This window comes from Siniperca chuatsi, linkage group LG18 (assembly GCF_020085105.1).
Source record: "Siniperca chuatsi isolate FFG_IHB_CAS linkage group LG18, ASM2008510v1, whole genome shotgun sequence".
Classification (NCBI taxonomy): domain Eukaryota; kingdom Metazoa; phylum Chordata; class Actinopteri; order Centrarchiformes; family Sinipercidae; genus Siniperca; species Siniperca chuatsi.
In genome coordinates this window covers 11,395,272-11,419,286 of record NC_058059.1, presented here as the reverse complement: position 1 = coordinate 11,419,286, position 24,015 = coordinate 11,395,272, and the positions used below count along the sequence as shown (strand labels likewise).

Genomic DNA, 24,015 nt, shown 5'->3' with positions numbered 1-24,015 from the left:
TTAAACCTGATGGTGATGCAAGTAACATGTAAAGGCAAACAACAGATCAGAGAGTAAAAGTAAGCATAAAGCAATATTAAAAACAGGACAAATAATGTCATGACAGCACCCTCACTTGCACTTTCTCATTTACAGTTTTCTTTTGTTGAGTTTTGTTTTGTTGCTTTGCTTATGGCTTTGGTTTCTCATTTACAGTTTAGATTTTTTTTAGTTTATGGTTTTGGTTTTCTCATTTATGTTTTTTTTCCTTTCAGATTTTTTTTTTCAGACTTCCTTATCATGGTGACTCAAGAAACCATCATGGCGACTTACACCGGCAAAGTGAGTAGTCCCCCAATATTTCTCCTGTCCATTGTGTATTCATCATGATGGTTCCTTGAATCACTATGATAAGGAAACAAAACAAAGCTGGACCCAATGCGGGTAAACGCAGCCATATCAGCGTATGGACTGGATAAGTAGATGTGTGGAAGTGTGTGCTGAGACAAATGTTTTTATTTGTGTCGGCTAGTGGTACTTTAGTTACTAAAAGATTGCTACAACTAACATACCCACAATTCCTATTGACCCGTTCTCCACAGGCCTGAGTCTCTTTCTCAGTGTACGAGGTTTTTCTCTTCCTCCTTTTTTAATCTGTGACATTTCTTCAAGGCTTCACATTATCCCGAAATATGTGGATTTACTGTGATTTTTGCTTTTCTCTGTGCAGGGATGTGGTGCCACATGTTGTGTACACCTACCAGGTCCAAACCATCTCCGGCCGGAGTGAGAGTGAGCCCTCCCCACCTCTGGTGCACGAACTGGGGTCACACTACTGCGGGATGGACGCATCCAGAGGTAACAGACACCCACACTCACTAATAATATATATATATATATATATATATATATATATATATATATATATATATATATATATATATATATATATATATACTAAATCGCCTGTATATAGATGTGCAATGAAGCATTTTCATAAAAAAGAAATCTTTACTCCTATGTTTCATTTGGTATTTATCAGTTTGGCAGTGTGTGTGTGGATGTTTTCTGATGTTTTCCTCTGCTATTTTAGTTCCAAAGGAGAAGAATGTGATGATATGAACTCTATGAATGGGGATGGCTGCTCCAGCCAGTGCAAGAAAGAGCCCTTCTTCAACTGTGTTGGTAAGTCATATGGATAATCGTCAAGGTTATAACAGTAATGCTTGCAGTCATTGGTTCATTTCTCTGGATTGCTGTTGAGGAAAATACTGGAAATAGAAGAAAGTTAGTTTGACTTCAGTGCACCTTTAATCAAGGTATTTAACCCCTGACTTCTAGAGCATAGCTACTCTAATCCATATCGGTAGCTGTTTGAAATGTTGCAAGGCATTGCTTAAGTAAAGAGCTAACAGTTTTGAAAGAGTAGAAAAGAATACACAACTAGTTAAAGGTTGTTTTATTTGAACTGATTTATTGTGTAAAGAAAAGAAAGAAAAACTGTAACATTGTATTATATACTGTGTCTAGCACATTTTTAAAAGTGTGACGTGTACATATAGTATGACAATTATTTTAATAATGTTGACTAATGCTACTAAACATATTTTACTGGCCAAAAGTGACATTTTAAATGACATGTACATGTTATGTGCACATTTATCAAGTTAAGAATTGACCACCAGTTTCTTATATAACATTTCAGTTCTGTGTTCTTTTGTGCCATGATATTGTTGTCTGTTTAGATTTGACTGTTTTGTGTATTATTCTGCAAAATAGAAAGGCTGCAAAGTTGTCAGTGAGACCCACCGGCTTACTTTGTGAATGAACAGATTTGACATCTGGGCGTCTTTTATCTAAGTACTTCATGCCTTTCTCAAAAGAATAAAAATGCCATTCGATATCATAATCACTTTGAACTCCTGTTAAAAAAATCTGGAAATCATTATTTGTTAAAAGGGTGAGTCATCTTACTTTACATAGTTGAGTGACTGGCATCTCCTACGTTGTTTTGTTTTATGAATAAATGGATGGTTTCCTGTCCATTTCTCCTGATGTCTGACAGTCATTTCCCTCCCGTTGTGATTGTGTATGTGTGTGTGTTTGTGCATGTACAATACATGCATGCATGCATGCACACATGTGTGAGCCTCTGTGAAGTGGCCACTTAATCCCTGTCAGATTGCTGGATGACTGCATTGGCTGTGCTGTTTTTCCACCAACTGTAGTGCTCAGGGATGTGCGTAAGTGTGTGTGCATGCTTATGTGTGTGTGTCTGACACTGTCTGACATAGTTGTAGTTTTGCACAGAAATCTGACACTATAATGATGGGACTTTCTGTCCATCTGTCTGTATGTGTGAGAGAGTGCCTGCTTGTCATCGTGTTGGATAGTGAAAGAGAGAGTTGGATGGAGAATTGACACTAAGTATACAACAGGGCCAGGGTGCTACAATCTGGATGAGCTTTAATAGGCTATTCACACGATTGAGCTGAATTGTATCTGGAATTGACAAAATCGACAAGCTCTTTTCACATGACCCCACCTGGCGTTACATTCCCAGTGGCTATGTCTCAATAGGGCTCCAAGCCACAGTAAACCCAGGTGCAGAAAGCATAAAGGAAATTAAATCTGATTGTCTTAAGCCATATTCACACATTCCCACTATCACAAAAGTGATGGTTTTGGAAGGTCAGATTTGCTCCACTTTGTGCTGTCTTGAACCCCATAAAAACAGGTATTTTTTGTTTAGACAGCCAGACAGACTCTGGACCTTTCTTTTCTCTGTCTCTATCCATCTTTGTTCATGTCATCGCTCTCTTTCTTTCTCCAACTGTAGGGCTCTCTTCTTTTTGCTCTTGCACTCAATCACCTTTCTACTTTTTCCGTTATCTGTTTATTCTATCCCTGTCTAAATTAAAATACTATAGCAATACTCTGTAGCAATTCTCTTTGACCTTTTCCATCCTTTTCCTCCTCTTCTCTCTTACTACCTATTACTTCTGCAGTTTTCATAAGCCACTGTTTGAGCTTCCCCTTGTCTCAGTCTTGCTCCTTCCCTTCTTCCTTGCCTCTGTTTCCCGCTGAGTGAGTGGCGGGAGCCTATTCTGTATGCCCCCTCAGTAGCCCCTTGTTTCACCATTGCCAGAGCACAGAACTGACTTGAGCTTTTGGCTGTGCTGGAGTGGGCTGGAATTTCGAGGAGGAGGCCCCGGCCAACTTGGCACAGAATGCCGCCTTTCCCCCTAACTGGAACCCCACCGGCTGACACTGCTTTAGCTGAGAGCTGAGAGCAATGAGGCCCAGGCCCTCTCCCCCAGTCCATAAGCTTCCAGTTCCAGACCTTAACTCCGGGTGGGATGTCTGTAAAAATTACGGCTGTATCTTTCTTTACCTCTTGACATTGTCTGCCCCCCCCCCAACCCCCTCCTTACTCACTCTCATTTTATCGCTCTCTCCCTTTCATTCTTTCTTTTGATTTCTTTCTTCCTGATGTTGACACAGTCTCTCATCTGTTTGTAGATCCTCACACACTAAATAATTTATTCCCCCCTTACCTTTCTCCCCCTTCCTTATCTGGTCATCTCCCTCTTCACCATCCAAAATGATAGAGATAAGGTTAGAAATGGTATCCCAAAGGATCAGGGGATATACATGTTCTACAAAAAAGGATGAGAGAAGGAGGGGAGAGTAGTAAAGGTTGGAGTGTGTAAAAACTCACATGTATGGTTTTGTGTGAATGAAAACATGCCAGACAAGGAAGAGTGGGGTGGTGGAGGGGGATATGTAGAATCTGACTGACTGGTATTTTAGCTGTACTCAATCCTCACTTTACTGAAAAAGTATTGTGTACTATATAGGTAAAACAGAGTTGAGGATTTATTTGAAATTACAACTTTTTTCTGTTGTCTGTTTACCTTCAGAGGAGCCCAGCATGTGTTACTACTATGATGGTGATGGGGTGTGTGAGGACTTTGAGCGAGAGACGGGCGTGAGAGACTGTGGCCTCTACACCCCCAATGGTTTCCTTGACCAGTGGGCCTCCACTGTCGAAGTTTCCCATGAGGAGAAGCCCTATTGTTCTGGTGAGGTGGCTGCTGGATACCCTGCTGTTACTAAGGTAAGGCCATACATAGTTTGTAATGTATATATATATGTGTGTGTGTGTGTTATGGAATTTGTGATGTATTTTTGTTAAGACTGCTTTTTTACACATTACAGTTGCTCAGTTAAAAGTGCAAAACAGGTTAATTTTATTTATGTCAGAGGTCAACAAGCATTAAAATTCTCCATACGTAGACATGAAATCAAATATCTTATCAAACAACCAATCAATCAATTTACATGTAAGAGTCCTGTATTTTTGCAAGACACTTCCAAAACAACTTCCTTTGCTTGTTTGCCAGTTAAGTAATTTTAGAGATTAGGACATTTAATTAGATGTCTCCCAGGGTGGGTGCAGAAGTTTGCTGCTCTCATTAAAGTAATGCTTATTAAAGACGAGAGAAGAACCCATTGATTCCACCTAAGCCCGGTGGAAACATTGATCTGTTGCTGTCAACGCAGACAGGGGCTGATTGCCCAAAACATTACGGTGTGTGTACATTCATGTACACACACACACACAAAGCTTCAGACGCATAGAAGTGCATTAGGCTCAATCCTATCTAATCCCCTCTCCCTAATATGGATGGTCAAAGCTAAGAGTTGAAGTACACTATCTCCTTTAAAGCCCTATTTATTATTTCAATTAATTATTGTTAATTTTCTTAATAGCTTTCAGGGTATTTGTTTTTCAAACCAAATGTTAAAACAAATGTCCTGCCGTATCTTGCTTTGATGTTAAGAATGACATCAATATGCATTATTAAATTGTATGATCATAAATATTTAAACCCTACAAAGGAGAGACTTTGTGTTGAAAGTGTTAGGCTTCACACCTCTACACTGGCCCTGTTTACACCTGGCATTGACATGCATCTTGGGTGATCCGATCACAAGTGGATTGCTCAAAGTACAGGTGTGAATGCACCCAAGACACATTGAGGATGCATTGCGATCCGATCGCTCAGACCACATTCGGAGGTGGTCTGGGCCTCATATGGCCACATTCTTTTAGCAGTGTGTACACAAATGTTTCCTAAACCACACTGAATGACTGCCTACTCAACTGCCTTCCTCTGCGGAAGTACGTACTCATTCATGCACCAACAGCATCATATTAAAGTCCAAAACAACCAGAAGAAACAGGCAAAATGGATTCTTGTGGATGGAGTACACACGAAACACGCTGTCTGATGTCCTCCAGCTGCTCTGCCTCAACTCTTGGTGATTTACAGAGTTTCCTGATGGACAGATAGCTTTACTTGTTGCTAAACTAACCACTAGCTGCACGGCTAACTTCAGCTATTCAGCTCAGTTAGCCATGCAGCTAGCTGTCCTATTAACCTTAGCTGACTCTGCCCAGACTGGGAGCTCGGAGCACTGGGGGAGTGTTGTTGTTTACGCCGCTAGCACAGGAGCTTTGGATTGCAGGGAGGAGGAGGGTTAACTTAATGAAACTAATAGTTGATAAATGAAGCTACAGTTAGCAGCAGTTAGCAGTTACTTTAGTAAAGTAAAGCTATCTGTCCATCAGGAAATTATAAAGTTGTGTTTTTGTACAGTAATCAGTGAGGCCCGGCCCCATAAACACTCCGCTCCGGCGGCATCTATCGTTTTCCCAGCCTAATTTGTGGTCTGATTAACAGTAAATTCATCTAATTCAGGTTAAAAACAAAAACACATCCGGTCTTTGCAAACGGAAATGATGTACATGTTTATTTGCATATAGAGCATGGAAGTGAGATCCAATCACAAGTGGTCACTCGAGATGCATGTGGAGACGCATTCTAATGCCAGGTATGAACTGATGTACTTAGAGCTGTTCACTTTTGATTGGATCACCCAAGACGCATCTTAATGCCAGGTGTGGACAGCCTCACAGACTCACAGGCAGTGCTCTCTCTTCTGAGGCATGTGTGTAATGTTGGAAGTGTGTGATGTTGGCTGTAGAGCTTGTTCCCACTGCTGATGATGCATTTTACAAGGCCAAAGAACAAGGTATTCTCGAACAGCTGTGGTCAGGTGCCTTGCTCAAGAACGCTTTGGCAAGGATTTACACAAAGGTAGGAGATTAATCAACACCATTTAATGCATTTGATAATTATGTGGCACCACTTCTGTCTGTGCTAAAAAAGGGAGTGTGTTCCAACCAACAACATTGCAGATTGTTTATTTGCTAAGAGGAATGAGACACCAGTGGAACATGTCCATATAACCATAAAGAAAGGATTTCTGCTGTGAAGGACACATTGTTCATACAAAAAACACTTTTACTGTGGAGAACACACTGTTCCCCAAGGGTCATATGTGATGAGATCACCTCATTACAAGGCCACTGACTGTACACTCTATGTGGACACACAAGTGCATGTGCACGTGTGGAAAATATGCAAACACAAACAAAACACAACGATTTTGTGTCTGTACATTCTCACATGCTTAGTAAATCGTGAGTTGCAAAGCTTGTAGGTACACCGTTACATCAAAAATTGTGTCCTCAAAGCCCATTCCTCTCCCCAACATCAGTACATGTTGATGTAATCACTGACATTTATTTTTCCACTCCAGTAACATGCACTACAGCAGCATCAAATGCCATCTCTTCAACAAATTAACTTTGATTACACTGTGTCCTTGCAGTTTCGAGCATATGCACACACAAACAAAAAAACCTGCTCGCACAAAATGCACACACAATTGTGCACACACAATCATGCACATTTGTTTGCATATGGTAGTCCCTTGGAAAACAAAGATAACATGACACAGCCTCAAATAACTGAGTTGAGATTCTCGTTCAAGCAATGCACCTAAGAAATTGTGCAATTGCATGCATGTGGCTTCGGCGACTGTCCTGGAGGCTCATGCCACAGATGAAGCATGTGAGGACTGGTTCTGGAGATGAATACCAGGCAGTAGGCTTGCCTTTGTTCATGGATTTAGTTTAAATGTGGCCACTTTAGAGCAACATACAAAACACCACAGTGGCTGATCAGTAGCAAGTTATTGAAGATGTTACCTATTTTGAAGGAGCTTTTAGTCATGTCTCGCATCTGGCATTTTAATTGCTGTTTTTGCCGACAGTCACTCTTGATTCCAGCCAGGAGTCAGCCATAGAGTGCCCAAGGAATAGTACTTTTTCAGGCATCTGGATTGCATTCCCTATCTAGAGTACTTTGTTCTAGTTTTCTCAATTTGTTTATATAAGGGGTTTGATTTTCCTAGGTGACTGTAGATTTTTTTTGTGGAAAGGGATGCAAAAGGCCTATAGACATTTGATGTGGTAACAATCAAGAGAACCAAAGTCCATGCCTCAGCTGCATAGTTACTTATGATGGTATACTGTTGATCTAGATTTTTATGTAATTTTTCTGTGCAATGTAGTCTGCCAAAAGCACTGTGGATATGCTGATACAGACTCACATATTGCCCTTGACAGGGACTTAGAAAGCTGTTGGGGTAGTAAATTGCTTGGCAACTTTGAGATGACTGTCATCAATGTTAAAATGGCGAAGATTGAGAAATGGTAACTGCTGCTGGGGTGCAGGGCTTATTTTCTGTATTCAAGGGAGATGACACTGAGTACATTACTTCTTGTGTACTTTACAATTGACCTGAAAAATGACATTGAACTGAACTCATGAAGTCACTGTATTGCAGCTTGTATATGGTACAAACTTCAGCTTCAGTGAGAAGTTGAGTTGACTTCTGTTGCTTTGGAATGTACTGTAATTGGTTGTTGCTATGTGAAAGAGAAGTATGGCTTCTGCGGGTAACACTGAGAATAAATGTAGTCTGGTAGTGTATAAGAATATAGACCAGTTTTGGTCTACAGAAATAAATGCTGTTGTGAGTTCGGTGAATACAGTGTACTGTAATTTTTTCTTGCTCTTATCCTTCAGATCAGTATCCATTTTTCTGAAATCATGGAAATGTATGGAATGTCTATATCAGTGATCTTTGTTGGAGGAGCTAGACACCTGCTAGCACTGCCTCAGCAATAGAAAGCAGAGAAAAGCTATTGTTTGCCTTTTGTAGTAGATGGTGACAAGACCTATTGTGCACACGAGAATTTTTCGCAACATTGCTGGCAATGTTGAGAACTTTCATACAGTGTCGCTAGATAGTTTATTGCCATGGAATTAATTGCCACTTCAAGGCAAACAAGGCTATCAGAAGAAGTCAGACAATATCGTTATTAGTGTGACACATTCATGAATAAAGTAAATAAAATGAATCTGCAGGGAAGAAAAGGTTAATTGTGCTATGACTCTACTTAATCATTTTAATAATTTCTCTCTCCATGCGGGACATGTTACGACATAGTATCATTTCTCAAGAAACAACTGTTGAGACCTTTGAGTGACCATGCATAAATAAGCTTAACAGTGACCCTGCCATGAGCTAAGCTGCTGTTGGAACGGCTCATGGGTTAAATAGCATTCACAATGCGGTTACAACACACTCATTCTCTCTTTGTCATTCACGCATTACCTGTATACTAAACTTACAATAAGCGAAGTTACAACTAAATGAGTACAGCAAGATTCTTATGCTTGACAGGATGAATAATAGAGATGGGGGGGCATCATTCGGAGACATGGAGTAACCCTTTGATGATGATGTCCTGTTTGTGTGTGTGTGTGTGTGTGACAGAGAGGCAAACTGAGGCCCAGAAAGAGGTTATAAGTGCAAAGGGAGTGTATAAAGAAAACCAAACTTTAAGTGTCTTAGTAAGGTGTTGAGCCACCACAAGCCACCAGAACAGCTTCAATGCTCCTTGGCTTCTCCAAATGTCTGGATCCCTACTGGAGGAATGAGCACCATTCTCCCAAAAGATATTCCCTCATTTGTTAAATCTGAGAATAAAAACTAAACTATGAAGATGAGTGATATTCAATCTAATAATTATTGAATAATATGTACTAAATATACAAATGCCAAATGCAATTGATTCCATGCTGTTGTTTTTTGCATTAAGATCAACCCAATGGACAATGACACAGTCAGTTTGGTGGTCAAAGGTAGAAATAGTGTGACGTTGTTATAGAGCCACAAATGGAGGAGGAGAGGGTGGTGGATGGGTCAACAAAGTGTCAGACTTTGACATGGGAGACCAGTGGTCACTTCCTGTTTTCTACCAAAAACCAATGCTGGTTTCTTTTAATTATGACCGCGACCTTTCCCTAACCCATACCAAGTCTTTTTTGTTGAAAAACCTAACCAAACCTTAACGGTGTCAATTACAAACAACATATTTTGTTGTTTAATTTGTAGGACGTTATAGTTTTATCAGAAACCAACAGCACATTGTCCTGCCTTTTCAATAGCTCCCTTCATCCTTTGCGGTTTAATTTAGTCATGTTTCCATGTTCATGGCTCACAGCTCTTTGGTAGAGTTGGGCTAGAAATGTGCTTCCCTGATACAGAACAATGCAAAGTGTATCCAACTCTGTGTGTTTGTGAGTGTTTTTTGTTCTGAATGAGTGTGTTGGGGGTAGGGAGAGTGGATAGTACATCATTTCCTTCTGATCTAGTAAACAAGTCCTGTATTGGTTTTGTGTATCAGTTCTGTTTGATGTCTAAAGACAGTGTTGATTCTGTGCGTGTGTGTGTGTGTGTATGTGTGTTTGTGTCTGAGAAAGAAAGTGAGGCGGGAAGCAGTGATAGGGATCTTTGCGGATGCAAGAAAGCAACAACAGCACAAGAAGGCACTTGAGGAGAAAGAGAGATCATGTATCTGCACGAAATCTAAAGTGCTATGTACTGGTGTGTGTGTGTGTGTGTGTGTGTGTAAAGGGTATACACAGGAATATATTTCTACTGTAAAACACACAGACATACAGAGGGATGCAGAGATGCACATCAATTTATCCTTAATAATAATAATCTCAATATGCAAAATTTGCGCATGAGAGATGAACTTTTTTCTTAACTTCTGAATCTTCACACACCAGAGCAAAGCCAAGGAGAAGGATGGGTGAATGCTCACACATTAAAACCATTGCTTAGGGAGGGTTCAGCAACATAAGAATAAATGGTGCATAAAGCCATAAATACATACTGCCCTTTTGTACACAATAGCTTAGTAGCCTGCAGTCTACATTTACAGAATGTAAATGTGTGATAAATCTTTGTAAGAATGACACACATTCATTTTTGGGTCATAGAGTGTGAATCCCAGCACTAACTTGTAAAGTTATGCACACTGTTGAGGTAGAAACTACAATGACAGTGCTGCATTAATATTTTTTGGTGCTTGGACGATAGGGTACTTACATGATGAAATGGCAGTAAAACCAAAAAAAGAGTAAAAGAATAACATGCAGATTGAGAAAATGGAGGGGAGGTTGAGATTTGTAAATACAAATGAATACTAAAGAGCACACAGCAGTGAGGTGCAGTAAAATCAGCAAGAAGGAAAAGGGGAAATGATATATAAAGATAAATTATATGATGGTGAAAATGACATGAAATAATGTAAAGAGTCAGAAACACAAAAGACAAATGACAGATGGATGAACAGATGGGGTTAGTGGTTGTTATTGGAGGTAAAACAATCTGGAAAGTAGTTTGACCGACAGTCTTACTGCATTCAAAAGAAAATACATCATTGAATAAAAATTATTGTGAAACAAGAAAATGGTCCAAAACCGCTCTTATTGGCCATTCCCACATTAAAATGTCCTCAAATGAGCAGTTTGATCCCATCAAAATACCATATGGACACCAGAGAATGTATGAAGTTGAGACACATTAATGATCACAAAAAAGGCCTAACTGCCAATGTAACATTCTAGCCAGGTTTAATAATTCTATTTCATTTTTTTAACTTTTCTGTTCCCTCTTTCAATGTCAGACCCACTACAAAATGTGGGGCTACCTGTGAATACAGTATGGTGCCTTCAATTTATTTAAATGATTCTCCTTTCTTTCTTGAAAAAGCTCACACACAGGTACACAGTCAGACAGAGACTCACAGGCAAACATACGCACTCACAGTGCTGACTCCATGCAGGATTATAGGGCAGGTCCATAGGGGACTGAAATGTACTACTGCTGTCTTTGTGGAGCAGAACATAATGTTCCCCCACTACCACAACATGGAATATGGTGAGCCAGCTCAACTTGCTCTAAGGGAATTGGATTGGAGAACGGGCCCTAGCAACTAACCTGCATGTGTGTGTGTGTGTGTGTGTGTGTGTGCGTGTGCGTGTGTGTGTGTGTGTGTGTGTGACCATGTACGTGTGTAGACTGCTTGCCTTCACGAACATGTGTGTAGATGAGTTTGTGTTAGTGGGGAGTGTGCATGTGCATTCAAACTTAAAGATCAAACAGTAAGCCAGGTGATTTCTCCTGAGAGGGCTGCTGCCCAGGCAATCTCTGACGCAACCTCTGGGCACCCCTTGAGAACACTCCCCTTAATTATACATAAGCAACAGAAGACATTTTAGTCCTCTCATGCTGCAAGAAATTGCCTATATATGAAGTTCACCCATCTTCAGATGTAAAACAAACATATACATGAGGTCTGGATTAAATAACCTCTACCCCATGCATCTTTAGGTTGCTTCAGAGTGAAAGGAGAGGGAGAAGAGAGACACTGTAAAAGAAATAACTCTGGCTGGTAAAAACAACGAAACAATAACTGGCCCAGTTTTGTCCCAGGTCCCAAAAAGGCAGGCAGTGTGTGTTTGTGTACTTAAGTTGGGGATACATGCATACTGTATATAGGCTACTGCAGAGTGTACATACACATTTATACACACTTTCCTCTACATTTACATGCAAACAAACACAGGCAAACTTGCACATGGCGTTTCACAAGCTGAAACACACACACACATACATGCCCACAAAAACAAAAGCTCATACAGTAGCCGAGCTGTTGCTTTCAGCAGCGCAGGAAGGCCAGCTTCTCTGGCACTGTCTCTCTTACCACCATTCCCCCAAACCACACAGCCCTCGTCAGGCACGGTGCCAGTGACATAAGCGTGTGGTAACATTAAAAAGAAACCTCTGGGATGGCGTTCCTTTTTCCCTTTTACTTTTCCCGTTTCAATTATTATTGTGGTTCTGCCATGTGGAAACCTCATTGTGACTGGTGTATTTTTTTCATGGCACTGATGACCCCCCATAACATTTTCAAGCTGTTAATATGCAGGGTTTTGGCCCTGTTTTATTGAGCATAGGGGGCCACTGACTGAGGGACATTTATATTCTCCGCAGACCCATCTGTTTTCAACTTGCTGGCATTGTACGCTCACCAATCCCTATACATTAGTTTGTGGTCCGTGTTCCCTACCACCCAGTCACTACTCATGTCTGTCCTGATGAGACTGGGATAGGTAAACTGCATAATTGCACCCACTCACTAACTTTTATAGCCCCATTCTCAGTAGGCCATGGAAGTGGCCCATCAGTAGCCCTGGACCAATGAGATGGTGAGCTTCAGTGGGTATGGGTGGGGCTGGGTGACAGGACATTACCTCACACACCAGGCGCTCACCAGCATTCCAGTAAACCATGGGATGGTGCTTGGAAACTCATACTAGTTTCTCTCTGTTGCTCTTTCTCTCTTTCTCTCCACAAATGCCTCACAGATGCTCACTCCTGCTTCCAATGCTCAGGCTTCAAATTCGTATATATACCTTTGACAAAGAGAGAGGGAGGAATGGAAAAGAAGAAAAAAGAAATACCTTTTTGGAAATAAACATGTTTTAAGAGGTGCTACGACAGGATAAATATTCTCTAAGGAAATTGTTTTCTTAATTTGCATGTGTCCAATATTTCCACAAATCCAGAAAAATACAAACTAGGTCACTGCCTGACCTTACAGAGTCATACAGCAGGATCTGAAACAAACAATAAACTCTGAAATGCTCAGTAGGTAACCTCGGCTCCTGGTGCACCACTGCTCACACTGAGTCAAATAAAGTGATTGGATGGATCACGCAAAAGTAATGAACAGCTTAGGTGTTTTAGTGATTATGTTTACTGCTAAAGTGAGAGACTGAATGAAGGAAAAAACCATGCAGAGAATATTGAAGACATTAGGGTGGGAATCATTTTGGGAAATGGGAACTTGTAAATTAGTGTAAACGAGGGGGATTGTGGGAAAGTTGGTTGACAAAGATACATTCCAACAGTCCTAACAACAGAAATGCTCTTACAACCCAATCCATAAAGATAAAATCTACTAGTGCATTTTTTTTTTTGCATTCTTCCACATGGTACATAGTATGTGAGACATTATGTTGTCATGATGGCGTCGTCATGTCTGCCTGTGTGAAGATGCGATACGTTCTCAGAGACACCACTTCACAACTCAACAATGCATAACCAAGGCGTCATATTTACCTAATTTTTGTGAGTCATGCTGAATACCAATACATAATCATGAAAATTATCATGAAACTGCTGCATCACGTTAACGCTTTAAGACTGAGTTCTTATATTTATACCACAAGTACTTTGTCAAGACATTGACACAGAAATACTTGCTAGTTAATGTATGTAACTTGTTTAACTATTGACTCCATTAGGTATGGCATAGCATTATAATGAGAGGGCATGCCAATCTGAAAAATGACACCTACCTTCTTTGTGTTATGCTCTGTTCAGTGCAAAGTAAAGAGACCTAAGTATAGAGTGTGAGAAAAGTCCTGAGTCCTGAGCTAAGATCTTCCTCAAGCTCCTGGGTCATACTCTAGTGTTTGGAGGATACAGGACAGAGGGACAAAGGTCCTGTAGGGCCCCCTAAAAGTCTGAGGGCCTCATTAGTCTTCCAAGAACATATGGCCCATATTTGTGTATTTGTCTGTTTGGTTTATTGATATGAATCCAAGATAGGACATTTTGACAATCTGGAGGCTTCAACGTCAGTATTTGAGCCAAGGTGGGTGTAGCATATGTGTATGTTTGTGTTTGAGTCTGTGTTTGTGTTTGTACATGGATATGTACTGTGTGCAGTGTAAAGGGTGATCTAACGTTGCCTTGGCACATTATGCTACCCCGATACATAATGCTCTTAGAGCCATTATTATTGTCATTACTCTGTCTTTACTAACAGCGCCACTCTCTACTTTCCCCTTTCAAAGTTTATGTTTTGCTTTATGCTCTTAATGAACGTTTGTACAGGTCAGACATATTTTCAGGGTAATGAGGCTGACAGTTGTACTCTCTTTCTCTTCACCTTTATCTCTATCTGTTTCCCCTTGGCTCAAGACACTTAGCTCTCCTTTTATCTGAAGTGGTGATTTACAAACACCAGTTTGTGTCTACAGACTAGGGATTGGCTGTTGTCTGCCAGTCTAACTAGCCAGCTGGTAAAAATTAAGACCATGTGTTTTACTGTGTGTGATTGTGTGTGTGTATTTTGTGTTAAGAAGTTGGACTCATCTGTAGTGTTACTGTTACTGTTTTCCAAGGAAGGCGAGAAGTTGTTTTGTTCCAAGACATCTCAACATTTGACTACCTGGAATAGTGACTGTTATGTCCTTGTTATGAATCAGAACAAGGGCAACGTGTTTAGAATGAGTCGGGGTAGGAGAGGCTATCAGAAGTAATAATGTTTTTGTTATTTTATTAAATAGGCATGCCATTTGCCTCTTTGCACAACAGTAACAACTTCCACTTAGAGGCAAATCCCTTTAAAACAGGTATTACACATTATGAGCAATACAACATTAGCTTTTCCTGTCGCTTGTAACAGTTTTAATCATCCATTTTTACGTCACAAACAACGGATCTGCCATATCCTCCCCTTATTTTTTTTCCAACTGAGAGACTTCTTTTGACTGCCTTTTGTCAACAGTTCCTGCTGTGATATTGTAGTTGTAATCAAGCAATCCATTTGAAGGTCTGCTGGCAGGTGGTATATTTTATAGGCATAACAGATTGAAGGAGGGCAAGCAAAACATATCTTAGTTTAGATGCATATGTGCTGTTTCTTTACTTAATTTCCATACTTTGTTTTTTCCTTTCCTGTACAATCCATTAAGCCTGAAGGAGGGGCAATTTAATGTGCTCCTTTTCTTTTAAGGGTTTGAGTGTTGTTTATGACCTCTGCTTTACTTCTTTGTTGGGAGTGTCAATAAAGTTATTCACTGATTTTGAAACCCTTTGGAAACACATAGATAAGGTAACTATTGTCACGATTATGTTGGTGTTATATCACATATTTACAGACACATGCACATGCAAACGTTTGTGCTGTCTCTCATCAAAGTGGATATTTATGTGCACAGGGTGGCTCTGAGTACCACATCTTTCAAAGATACAGTAAATAATGTACTACACTACTTTTTGTGCAGATGTTAGTGTAACAGTGCTATATTGATAATTGTAGCCACATGTTGTGAACTTACAAATTCTATGTAAAATTATCAGGTTTTGTTACTTAGTCTATGATAAAGTGAGTGCTATGAATGTTTCTGGGCTCCCATCCATCTATCCTCAGTGCATTAATTAATGCACGTGCCTTTTACCATCCTTGGGGACTTACTGTTCAGAATGCATTTACCCCAGTCCTTAATTAACATCTGATCATAGTACAAATGAGACACAGGAATTTGTATCCATGATCTCCAGCAGTCTTGCCACTTCCTAGTTTAAAAAACTGACTAGAGGTGTACCAGGGTTTTTACACATTTCCTCACAAGATGAAACTTTCTGTGCTAATATTTTACATACAGTATATAATATAAAATGTATCATGATGTTCTGTAATTTAAAGCTATTAAATCCTAAATTCGGTTTTAAGTTTCTAATGTAATGTCACGTTTATTGAAATTCTGTGCAAAGTAGTGTGTTTTGTCAGGTTTATAATTTGCATGTGTATTTATGAAAGCCTTTACTGATAGGTTGCCGATTGTTAAACACTCCTTTTCAAAGAACAGCATTTTGTTCAACTAACCATAAGTCGTTGTACTGTAAGGCCATTTACAATGACTTCTTTACTTTAATATCTCAACAGCAATAGCAAGGGAAAAAGCCTTTCAAAAGTTTGTTTGCTTGAACATGAAGGAAGGTGAATTAACCTGATTACAAAGTCCAAAACTGTTAGTGGTGTGCTCAAAAGTTAAACCTTTAATTGTACTCTGGTGTTCTTGAAGAAAGTTGGATTGGAATATTTCATGCAAAAGCAAACTCAAAGACACTGACGCATTGCTGAAGGTCTAATAAAAAAAGTTAGGTAGATTTAACATTGTTTCAAAGGATCGATGTTTGAGATCATGGATCTAAGCCTGCAGATGAATGTTGACAACTAAGAAACTAGTGTGTCAAATCACACATAGCCATAAGTGACATATGCGGCTATATGGCCATATTTGTTCACACACACATGTCAAAATAGACTTCAACTGCCTACATAAAGATCTGTTCAAATATGTTAACAAGAGACAGCAGAAGTGACACGAAAAGAGAGAAAAGTGGTTTGCCAACAGACTGTAGCATTGTGCTTTAATAAAACAAAAGAAGAATATATACCATATTGTGTGAAACATACACCGTCACCGTCAAGTTTCTGGGGGCATGTTTGACCAAAAATTCAAAACGGCAGTGTGGTTTATCAACACTAATGTTTTAGATTGAGCTTTAACAAGGAAATATTAAAACTGAAAAAGACTTGTGCAGAGTTTAAAAGTAAAATGAAATCTTGGGATTTTAGAGAAAATAACATTTGAAAGCGGTAGCACCATGGTGCAGTGTTTAGCACGGTTGACTTACAGCAAGAAGGTCTTGGGCCTCTGGAATTTGCATGTTCTTCCCGTGCTCCAATTACCTCCTCCAGTCCAAGGCATGCAGGTTAGGTTAACTGACGTCTCACATTTGCCCATAGATGTAAAAGTGAGTGAGAATTATTGTCTGTCTCTGTGAGTCAGCTCTGTGATAGACTGGCAACGTGTACAGGATGTACCCTGCCTCTCACCCAATATGTGTTTGGATAGGCCCAACCCTTTGCGACCCTGAAAAGGACAAGTGGGTATTGATGAATGGATGGATGGATAAAATTTGAATGTGTGGAGCTAAAGTAGCCTTGCTTGGTTGAGTACTGGATGGGAGCAAAAGTGTATTACACCACATTATCACCACCCTTAACCCCCTCTTTTAATGACTAAATCAAATCAATGACAAATCTATTTAGAGTGCTTTGACTCTTGCCATTGCTTGGAGAAGAGGTTGGAGGAAGTGTAATGAGCCATGGGAGACTTGTCGGGGGTGTTTGCTTGTGTGCAGGGGCTTTGGCATGCCAAGCAGTGTTTGTCTGTCTCGAACAGTGGGTTGTTAGCAAAACACACCAGGAGATGATGAGAGGAGGAAGGGTGTGGGGGAAGGTGTAACTAGTGTCACCTGTGTTTACATAAATAAGTCATCAGTTTGCTCCTGGGAAGGGTTTTGTCACCTGCCCTGTCAGAAAAATGGTAGCAATGGAAACCAGATCCTCTTGACTTCAACTCAGTAGCAGCCTACTGTCCCTTTAACTCGTATTGGTTAGTTAAGTCTTGCAGTCATAGAGAGTGTTGTGGCTTTTTTGTCAAGCCCAGACCAAAATTGTTGAGCTGGGAAGCAATGTTTGACTCTGGGAAGCCCTGCACTTGCCAGAGTAATATAACCCCTGGTTTCAATTTAGTCATTGTATTTAATTCATGAACATTTAGCAAATGACTATGTTTTCTGATGAATACAAAATGGAGATCAACGCAGCTGCACCCAAGTGGGATCTCATGGCGACTGATCTGAGGTGTTTGTCACCTGTATTTCTCATTTCTGCCACTTCAGCTCTGAGCAGAAAGGTCATGTCAACAGATCCAGGGGACAGATATATAGACAGATAGCTGGTCTGGCCACTTTTCCACAGTGGCAGGATTTTACAGTAGCCTCTCTAGCAAAACTCTCATGTTACTGGTGTCTCATTTCACTAGCTCAGGACAGTGGGCGAAACTCACTGTCCTTGGGTATGTGCCCTCTCTGCCTTTTGTCTGTGTTATCTATTGCTCAATAGTCCGATGTGTCCATCTATTACTTTTTCTGTCTGACATCTTTTAATCAAAATGACTGTTCGCATCATCTCATCCCTGCTTTCTCCACATCCCTTATGTCTATGTTTCTCACTCTGCCTTGCCGAAAAATATTCTAATGTAGATACTGATACAATATATAATTTTTTTCTTTCATATCTACAAAAAAATCTGGATCTAAAGGGATTTGGTTCTTAGACAACCTGAATGTTGTTTTCTGTGTGTGTGTGTGTACTCTGTGACAACTTTAAGACACAACAACAGTGGTTCATAAAGACATGATTTACTTTGCATGATACCAGACACATCTTAATTATCATTAGATTAGTTGAAAATCCATGCAACAGGTGAGTATGGTTAGACAATCTACCAAATTATAAGGGAATATTGCCATGCATACTACATATATTGAGTAAATGCAATACAGCTTTGTGAAACAGGTGACTAATTCAGGTGCTGCATGAACTCATGAAAACTCTCTGAGGGCTTCTAGTGGGCAGGTGTGGCATGACAGGGTTTGAAAAGCCAGCACAAAGGGAAACAGAGACTAGTACGAGGGAAAATCAGAGACAGAAGAAGAGGAGAGGGATATGGGTCATGCAACGCATGACAGGGTGCCGGGTTTGTTGACAAGACACAAACAAACAGTGCTGCACAGAATGCACGTCAGCTGCACGTCAGCCCAAACAGCAGACAAACAGCTGACAGTTGTGGAAAAACAGGGGTCACAGCCTTTAAGGCCTACTCAGGAACCAAGCTTTTTTAAGTATGTGTAAAATACAAGTTAGTTAGCTACTCAGTTAATGTTAATTTCTATTTCATTTTAGCTAGTTATCTCCTAAACCTACTATTCTGCACTTTTCCCCAACTTTGAGGTCTGTTGTATTGTGATGAGAAACAAGTTGAGAGAAGGAGCAAGGTTTTCAATGATGATAACTGACAATAGCAACCAACGTAATCGCATAAGTTGATGGTACTGAAATATTTTGGTAACATTACTTACAACATCATCATTAGCATAATCAATTTCTCTCTATTAAGCAGGTGTTATCCATGCAGTGCACAAGTTGTATTAGGCTACACCAAATGTTTTTGACTGAAAGGAGGTAACCCTCATAAACACTGTAGGTAAAAAAGCAAAAAACAAAACAAAAACAAAAGCAAATTAAGTTGTTCCAAGTCAGTAGAACCAAAGATGCCATATCACAGACATTGTTTTGACATGGTTTCTCGCTGTTCTTACATTTATTTCTACTTCCTTATGTGTATTACATAACACAGTCTTTGGACTTACAAAATAAAAAAACAGGCTTTAGTTAGAAGAATGCATACAAAATGACACAATTTATTTTGTTTCCCTAGACATGTCAGTCCAAGGTGTTTGATCTATCAGATGGAGTGTCCCAGTATGCATGGTTCCCTTGTCGTGAGGCCCATAAATCAACCTGGGGATATCCTAACTATTGGCTCAAGGTAAGACCTATCTGAAACGAATCATGCAAAAAAAAAAAAAAAGAATGTCCTCTGAAGACTAAAAGAAATTATTAATGGTGAAGCTCTTGCTCTTTTGAAGGTATTGCACTGGTATACGTCAGTCTTTCTATAGCTAATTAACCTAATGTTGTTGCTTTTATTTTACAGTACCTGTTTGAAATATGCCCATATTAATCTTTGTTAAGTTGTTTGTATGATTAATGATACTCTAATTTTCTGGTCAGGATGATTCATTCTATGGGAAGCCTGATTTTACTGGAACTGCATAGGTCATTTGTATTAAAAGGAATGCCCAACAACAATAATATACAAGAAGGTATGCCAATATAAGAAGATAATGAATGAGACAAGACAGTGGACACCACACACTCCACCTTGTGTTGTGGCACAATACCATCAGTCCATTCCATTCTATAGTGGGACACCATGCAGTTCATTATAACACCATGGCATCATTATGGTGGCTGACAGAGCACAAACACTCTGCAACTTAGAAAACACAAGCAATACGGAAAAATTATGCGGCAATTTGTCAACACTCGACGCATGAAACATGATTCAAATGAGAAAAAAAACAAGCAGAAACAAAAACCATTCAATTTGAGATAGTTAAGTAATTTGTACTTAACTGTACACTTTTTGTTTTCATTCATTCAGGCCCACTTTTCTCATCCCATGGTGGCAGCAGCAGTGATTATACATTTGGCTGCTGATGGAACTACCTACATTGACCAGACTCAGTGTAACATCACTGTTCAGTTGGTGGACACCAAGGAGGGCATCCACAGTCTAGGTGAGAACTGAACTCATCTGTACCTTTAAATTGCAACCCACTCTCCGCTTCTACTTTTCCAATTTTTCCACTTTTTCAATACACTGTTTTCTCTTTGTCTCTGTCCAACATCCTCTCCACAGGTGAGTGGCGTCTCAGCTGCCGCACCAACCCTTTGGTGATCCCAGTGAGCCATGACCTGTCAGTGGCCTTCTTTCACACCAAGGCTATCCTGGTCATGTTTGCCTCTCGTCTCGTGGCCATCTCCGGCGTAGGCCTGCGCTCCTTCCAGTCCTTCGACCCCATTACGATAAGTGGTTGCCAGAGCAATGAGATCTACAACCCCACAGGCCAGAGGTGAGGCTGAGAACTAGGGAAATGGAAGACTGATCATGAGGCCTACATATGTTACACAAACATCACAACTATAGCTATTTATATGAAATCCTAAGATTATGTGCATCTACACAAATATACAGCCAAACACACACACACACACACACACACACACACACATACACAACAGGAAACTTGATTTAGGATCATGTTTTCCAATATTCCAGTTTCCTGGATATTGTTAAACATGTTATGTGGTTGAAAATCCCCATAGTTTATTCTGACCCTTCTCATGGAAGTTGATACATGAGGATAGTAGGAGCAGTTCTATTAGTTTTTTTATACCAAACGCTGGTGTATGAACACCTGAGGAATGCGTTAAAAGCACCAAATGAATTCAACATAACAACCTCAAGAATGGCAAAATAAGGCCTGTATTTCAAAGCCAAGTTAAGTTTATTCATATAGCCCAAAATCACAAATAAGTCTCAGAGTGCTTTATAGTTGAACAATATTCGACATGGATAAAGAAAACATCACAAAAAAGGAGAGAGGAGGGATCTTTATTCCAGGATGCACAGACAAGCAATAGGTGCTGTATATACAGAGTAGACAGAAGTGGCAGTAGTAGAATAACAACATTGAGAATAAAATAAAATAAATATTAAGTGTAATAGTGAAAGACTTCCAGCCTTTCAGGCACAGTGTGAAAGTGTTTGTAGTGAAGACTGTGGATCAGAGAAGATGTCGAGCAACTTCCAGATGCCGCCAAGCACTGGTAAGACCTCAACCACAAAACATCTTCCCTACCACCTGGAAAGAGGACAGACTTTACATACACACAAGACGCAAGTCAAGGATACCATTCACACAAAAGGAGAAGAAACAAGAGATACTAAGAGCTATGTTTGTGTGCGTATATTTGAGCCAGAGAGAGGGAGAGGAATGCATTAATTAATAATGCCAACAAGCTGTTTACTGTTAGACGTCTGCCCTAAGCTACAGTTATAACAGTAAAACGTTCTAGGTAACAAATATAATATCACTGGAAATTTACAATTAATTTTGACCTGTTGCTGAGCTACACAAATTTCCAACAATAGAGCCGCTGCACTGCCTCCAGCACTAAATCTTGTTTACCACCCCAGTTTGTTTTCTGTTGAGTTCGGCTAAAGTGCACACTGCATACAAACATTCTTTCTCTTTGAAAAGTCCTGCCAAAAGTGGACATGTTTCTCCTGTAGTAGTTTTTGCGCTGTTCAGCATTACATTGAGGTTGTCGCCATTTTCTCAACTCAAACTAGTTTATTAAATGAATGACCTGTGAATCAGGCATAAATGCTGCTGCCCAGGGTAGAGCAGTATTCCATTTTTGGACATTTTTTTTGTGTGTGACGAAATGATTCTTAACAGCTGAAAAGCCAGCATCTGAACCAGGAAATAAAGATGATAAAATTTTAGTAAAAAGCCCTTGACAGTTATTGATGACTTGTATAACAGCCGTTGGCAAGACCAACAAAAAACAGTTAACACGTATTTAGCTACAAATTCACAATTTTTGAGCCTCTGGTACCTTTAATTTTAACTAACCATATGATGTCAAGTCACTCCTCACAACACAGCTAAACCAGACCACACATGCACAAGGAGTCACAATTTACCAATTTCCACACCACTGTCATGCATGAGACAATTCATACTGACAGTGCACCCACAACCCTTTCAACAAGAAATGCACTAATAAACACCACAATACACAATGAATGGATGGTCGGGGTCTGTGCAGAGAGATAGAGCTGTTTGTGGCTTTTGTTGTGTGCCAGTGAGACATCCATGAGCACCTAAATAGATTAAAACTGCTGTGTGTCTGCATCAGCCAGGAAATTGTTTGTTACCGCACACACACACAGACTAGTTGCTTTCTCCCAGAGTTCTCGCTAACTTTCCTTTCTTTCATATTCTCTCCACTTCATCTCATTCCCAGAGGCTCTTGAAAACTAATGCTTTTTATGATGGCAGGTCAACCAGACGTGCTCACTTATGTTCAGAAGTTTTGACTTGAACACGCTACAAGCTGAATATTGTAATACATTATTGTAATCAATTATTATTTACCGGTCTGTCCTTACAACAACAGAGAATCCTAGCTCGGTCTCTTTTTTTATGTTATTGATTGGTTTCTTCTCCTTCTCTTTAATCAACTCCAATTCATCATCTGCATTCTGTCGTCTATACTCCTCTTTCCAAATTTCTTGTCCCTCTTCTCCATTTTACCTCACTCCGTCTTCACTTCCTCTTTATTCCCATTCCCTCTCCCTGCTTTTCCACATCTCCCCACCTCCTCCCCTTCATCATGTTATCCCATGCTGTCTTCTCATCCTTTACTTTCACGTCATCTTTCTTTCCCTCTAACTGTTTGCCATCTCCTCCTTAATTCTCCCCTTTCTGTGCCTCCTGCTCCCGCTTTCACTCTCTCATTCTCCTGGGCTGAGCAGCACATTTCCCGTAATACTTATGCCTCCTCAAAACACCACATCCCTTTTTCCCTGAATTGTTAACAACAGGAGCTATTAACATGACTCAGTTTTATGTTCCATGCTTGTCTGCAAATGCATGCACATGTATGTTTTCCCTTTCTCTCAGTTTTTCACATAATTTTTTTCTCACTTTAATGTTTTTTCAAAATTTTGATGCTCATCGTCTCTTTTATGTTCTGTTCTGCCTTTTCTATTAAATTTTTTTTTTTTGGTCATAAATACTACTCTATTGTGCTTTATACTGTACTTCTCATTCACAGGGGAGGAGTATAGTTTTCCAGGTAGTTAATTGTAATTTATGTCAGAAATTCCAGAGTGACAAGCTGTCACAAGTGTTATAATGGGAGGGACGGTGAGGTAGAAAAATAAGGGTCATAAGGAATAATGTAGGTGCAAAAAAGGTTTGGATCATTGATAATTTGAGAGAAAAGATTATGTCTGCAACAGAAGCAGGAAAACAAGTGGATGAAAAGAGCAAAATGGATATTCCATTCTTGCAGGAGCGAGTTTAACAATGTTTCTCCAGACCTGTATTTTCTTACATCCTCTCTCTCTGTGTCCCCATACCTTCCCCTCTTTCTCTGTTGGCTTCATAAGGGAACCCTATACTGTAGAATGTGGACTGTTGTAAAAAGGTGTCTTGGGCATCCAAGCATTCCAAGAGCATTAAATGCCTTCTCCATCAGGCTACCAACATAGAGCTGTGGCTAAACTCTGCCATTGTAGCCTGCACATAATGTATCCTGTCGCTCTTAATTCACAAACTACA

The 24,015-nt window shown here is 39.9% G+C and overlaps 1 protein-coding gene across 1 annotated transcript in view; it reads left to right on the top strand.

Annotated features, from left to right (window-relative positions):
• pappaa (pregnancy-associated plasma protein A, pappalysin 1a) overlaps window positions 1-24,015 on the top strand; it is a 93,256-nt gene that overhangs the window by 35,310 nt on the left and 33,931 nt on the right. The window contains 7 exon segments of the mRNA XM_044173410.1: window positions 710-816; window positions 819-837; window positions 1,073-1,164; window positions 3,903-4,099; window positions 19,470-19,580; window positions 20,259-20,394; window positions 20,517-20,730. Of these exon segments, the coding sequence (XP_044029345.1) occupies window positions 710-816; window positions 819-837; window positions 1,073-1,164; window positions 3,903-4,099; window positions 19,470-19,580; window positions 20,259-20,394; window positions 20,517-20,730 (876 nt within the window).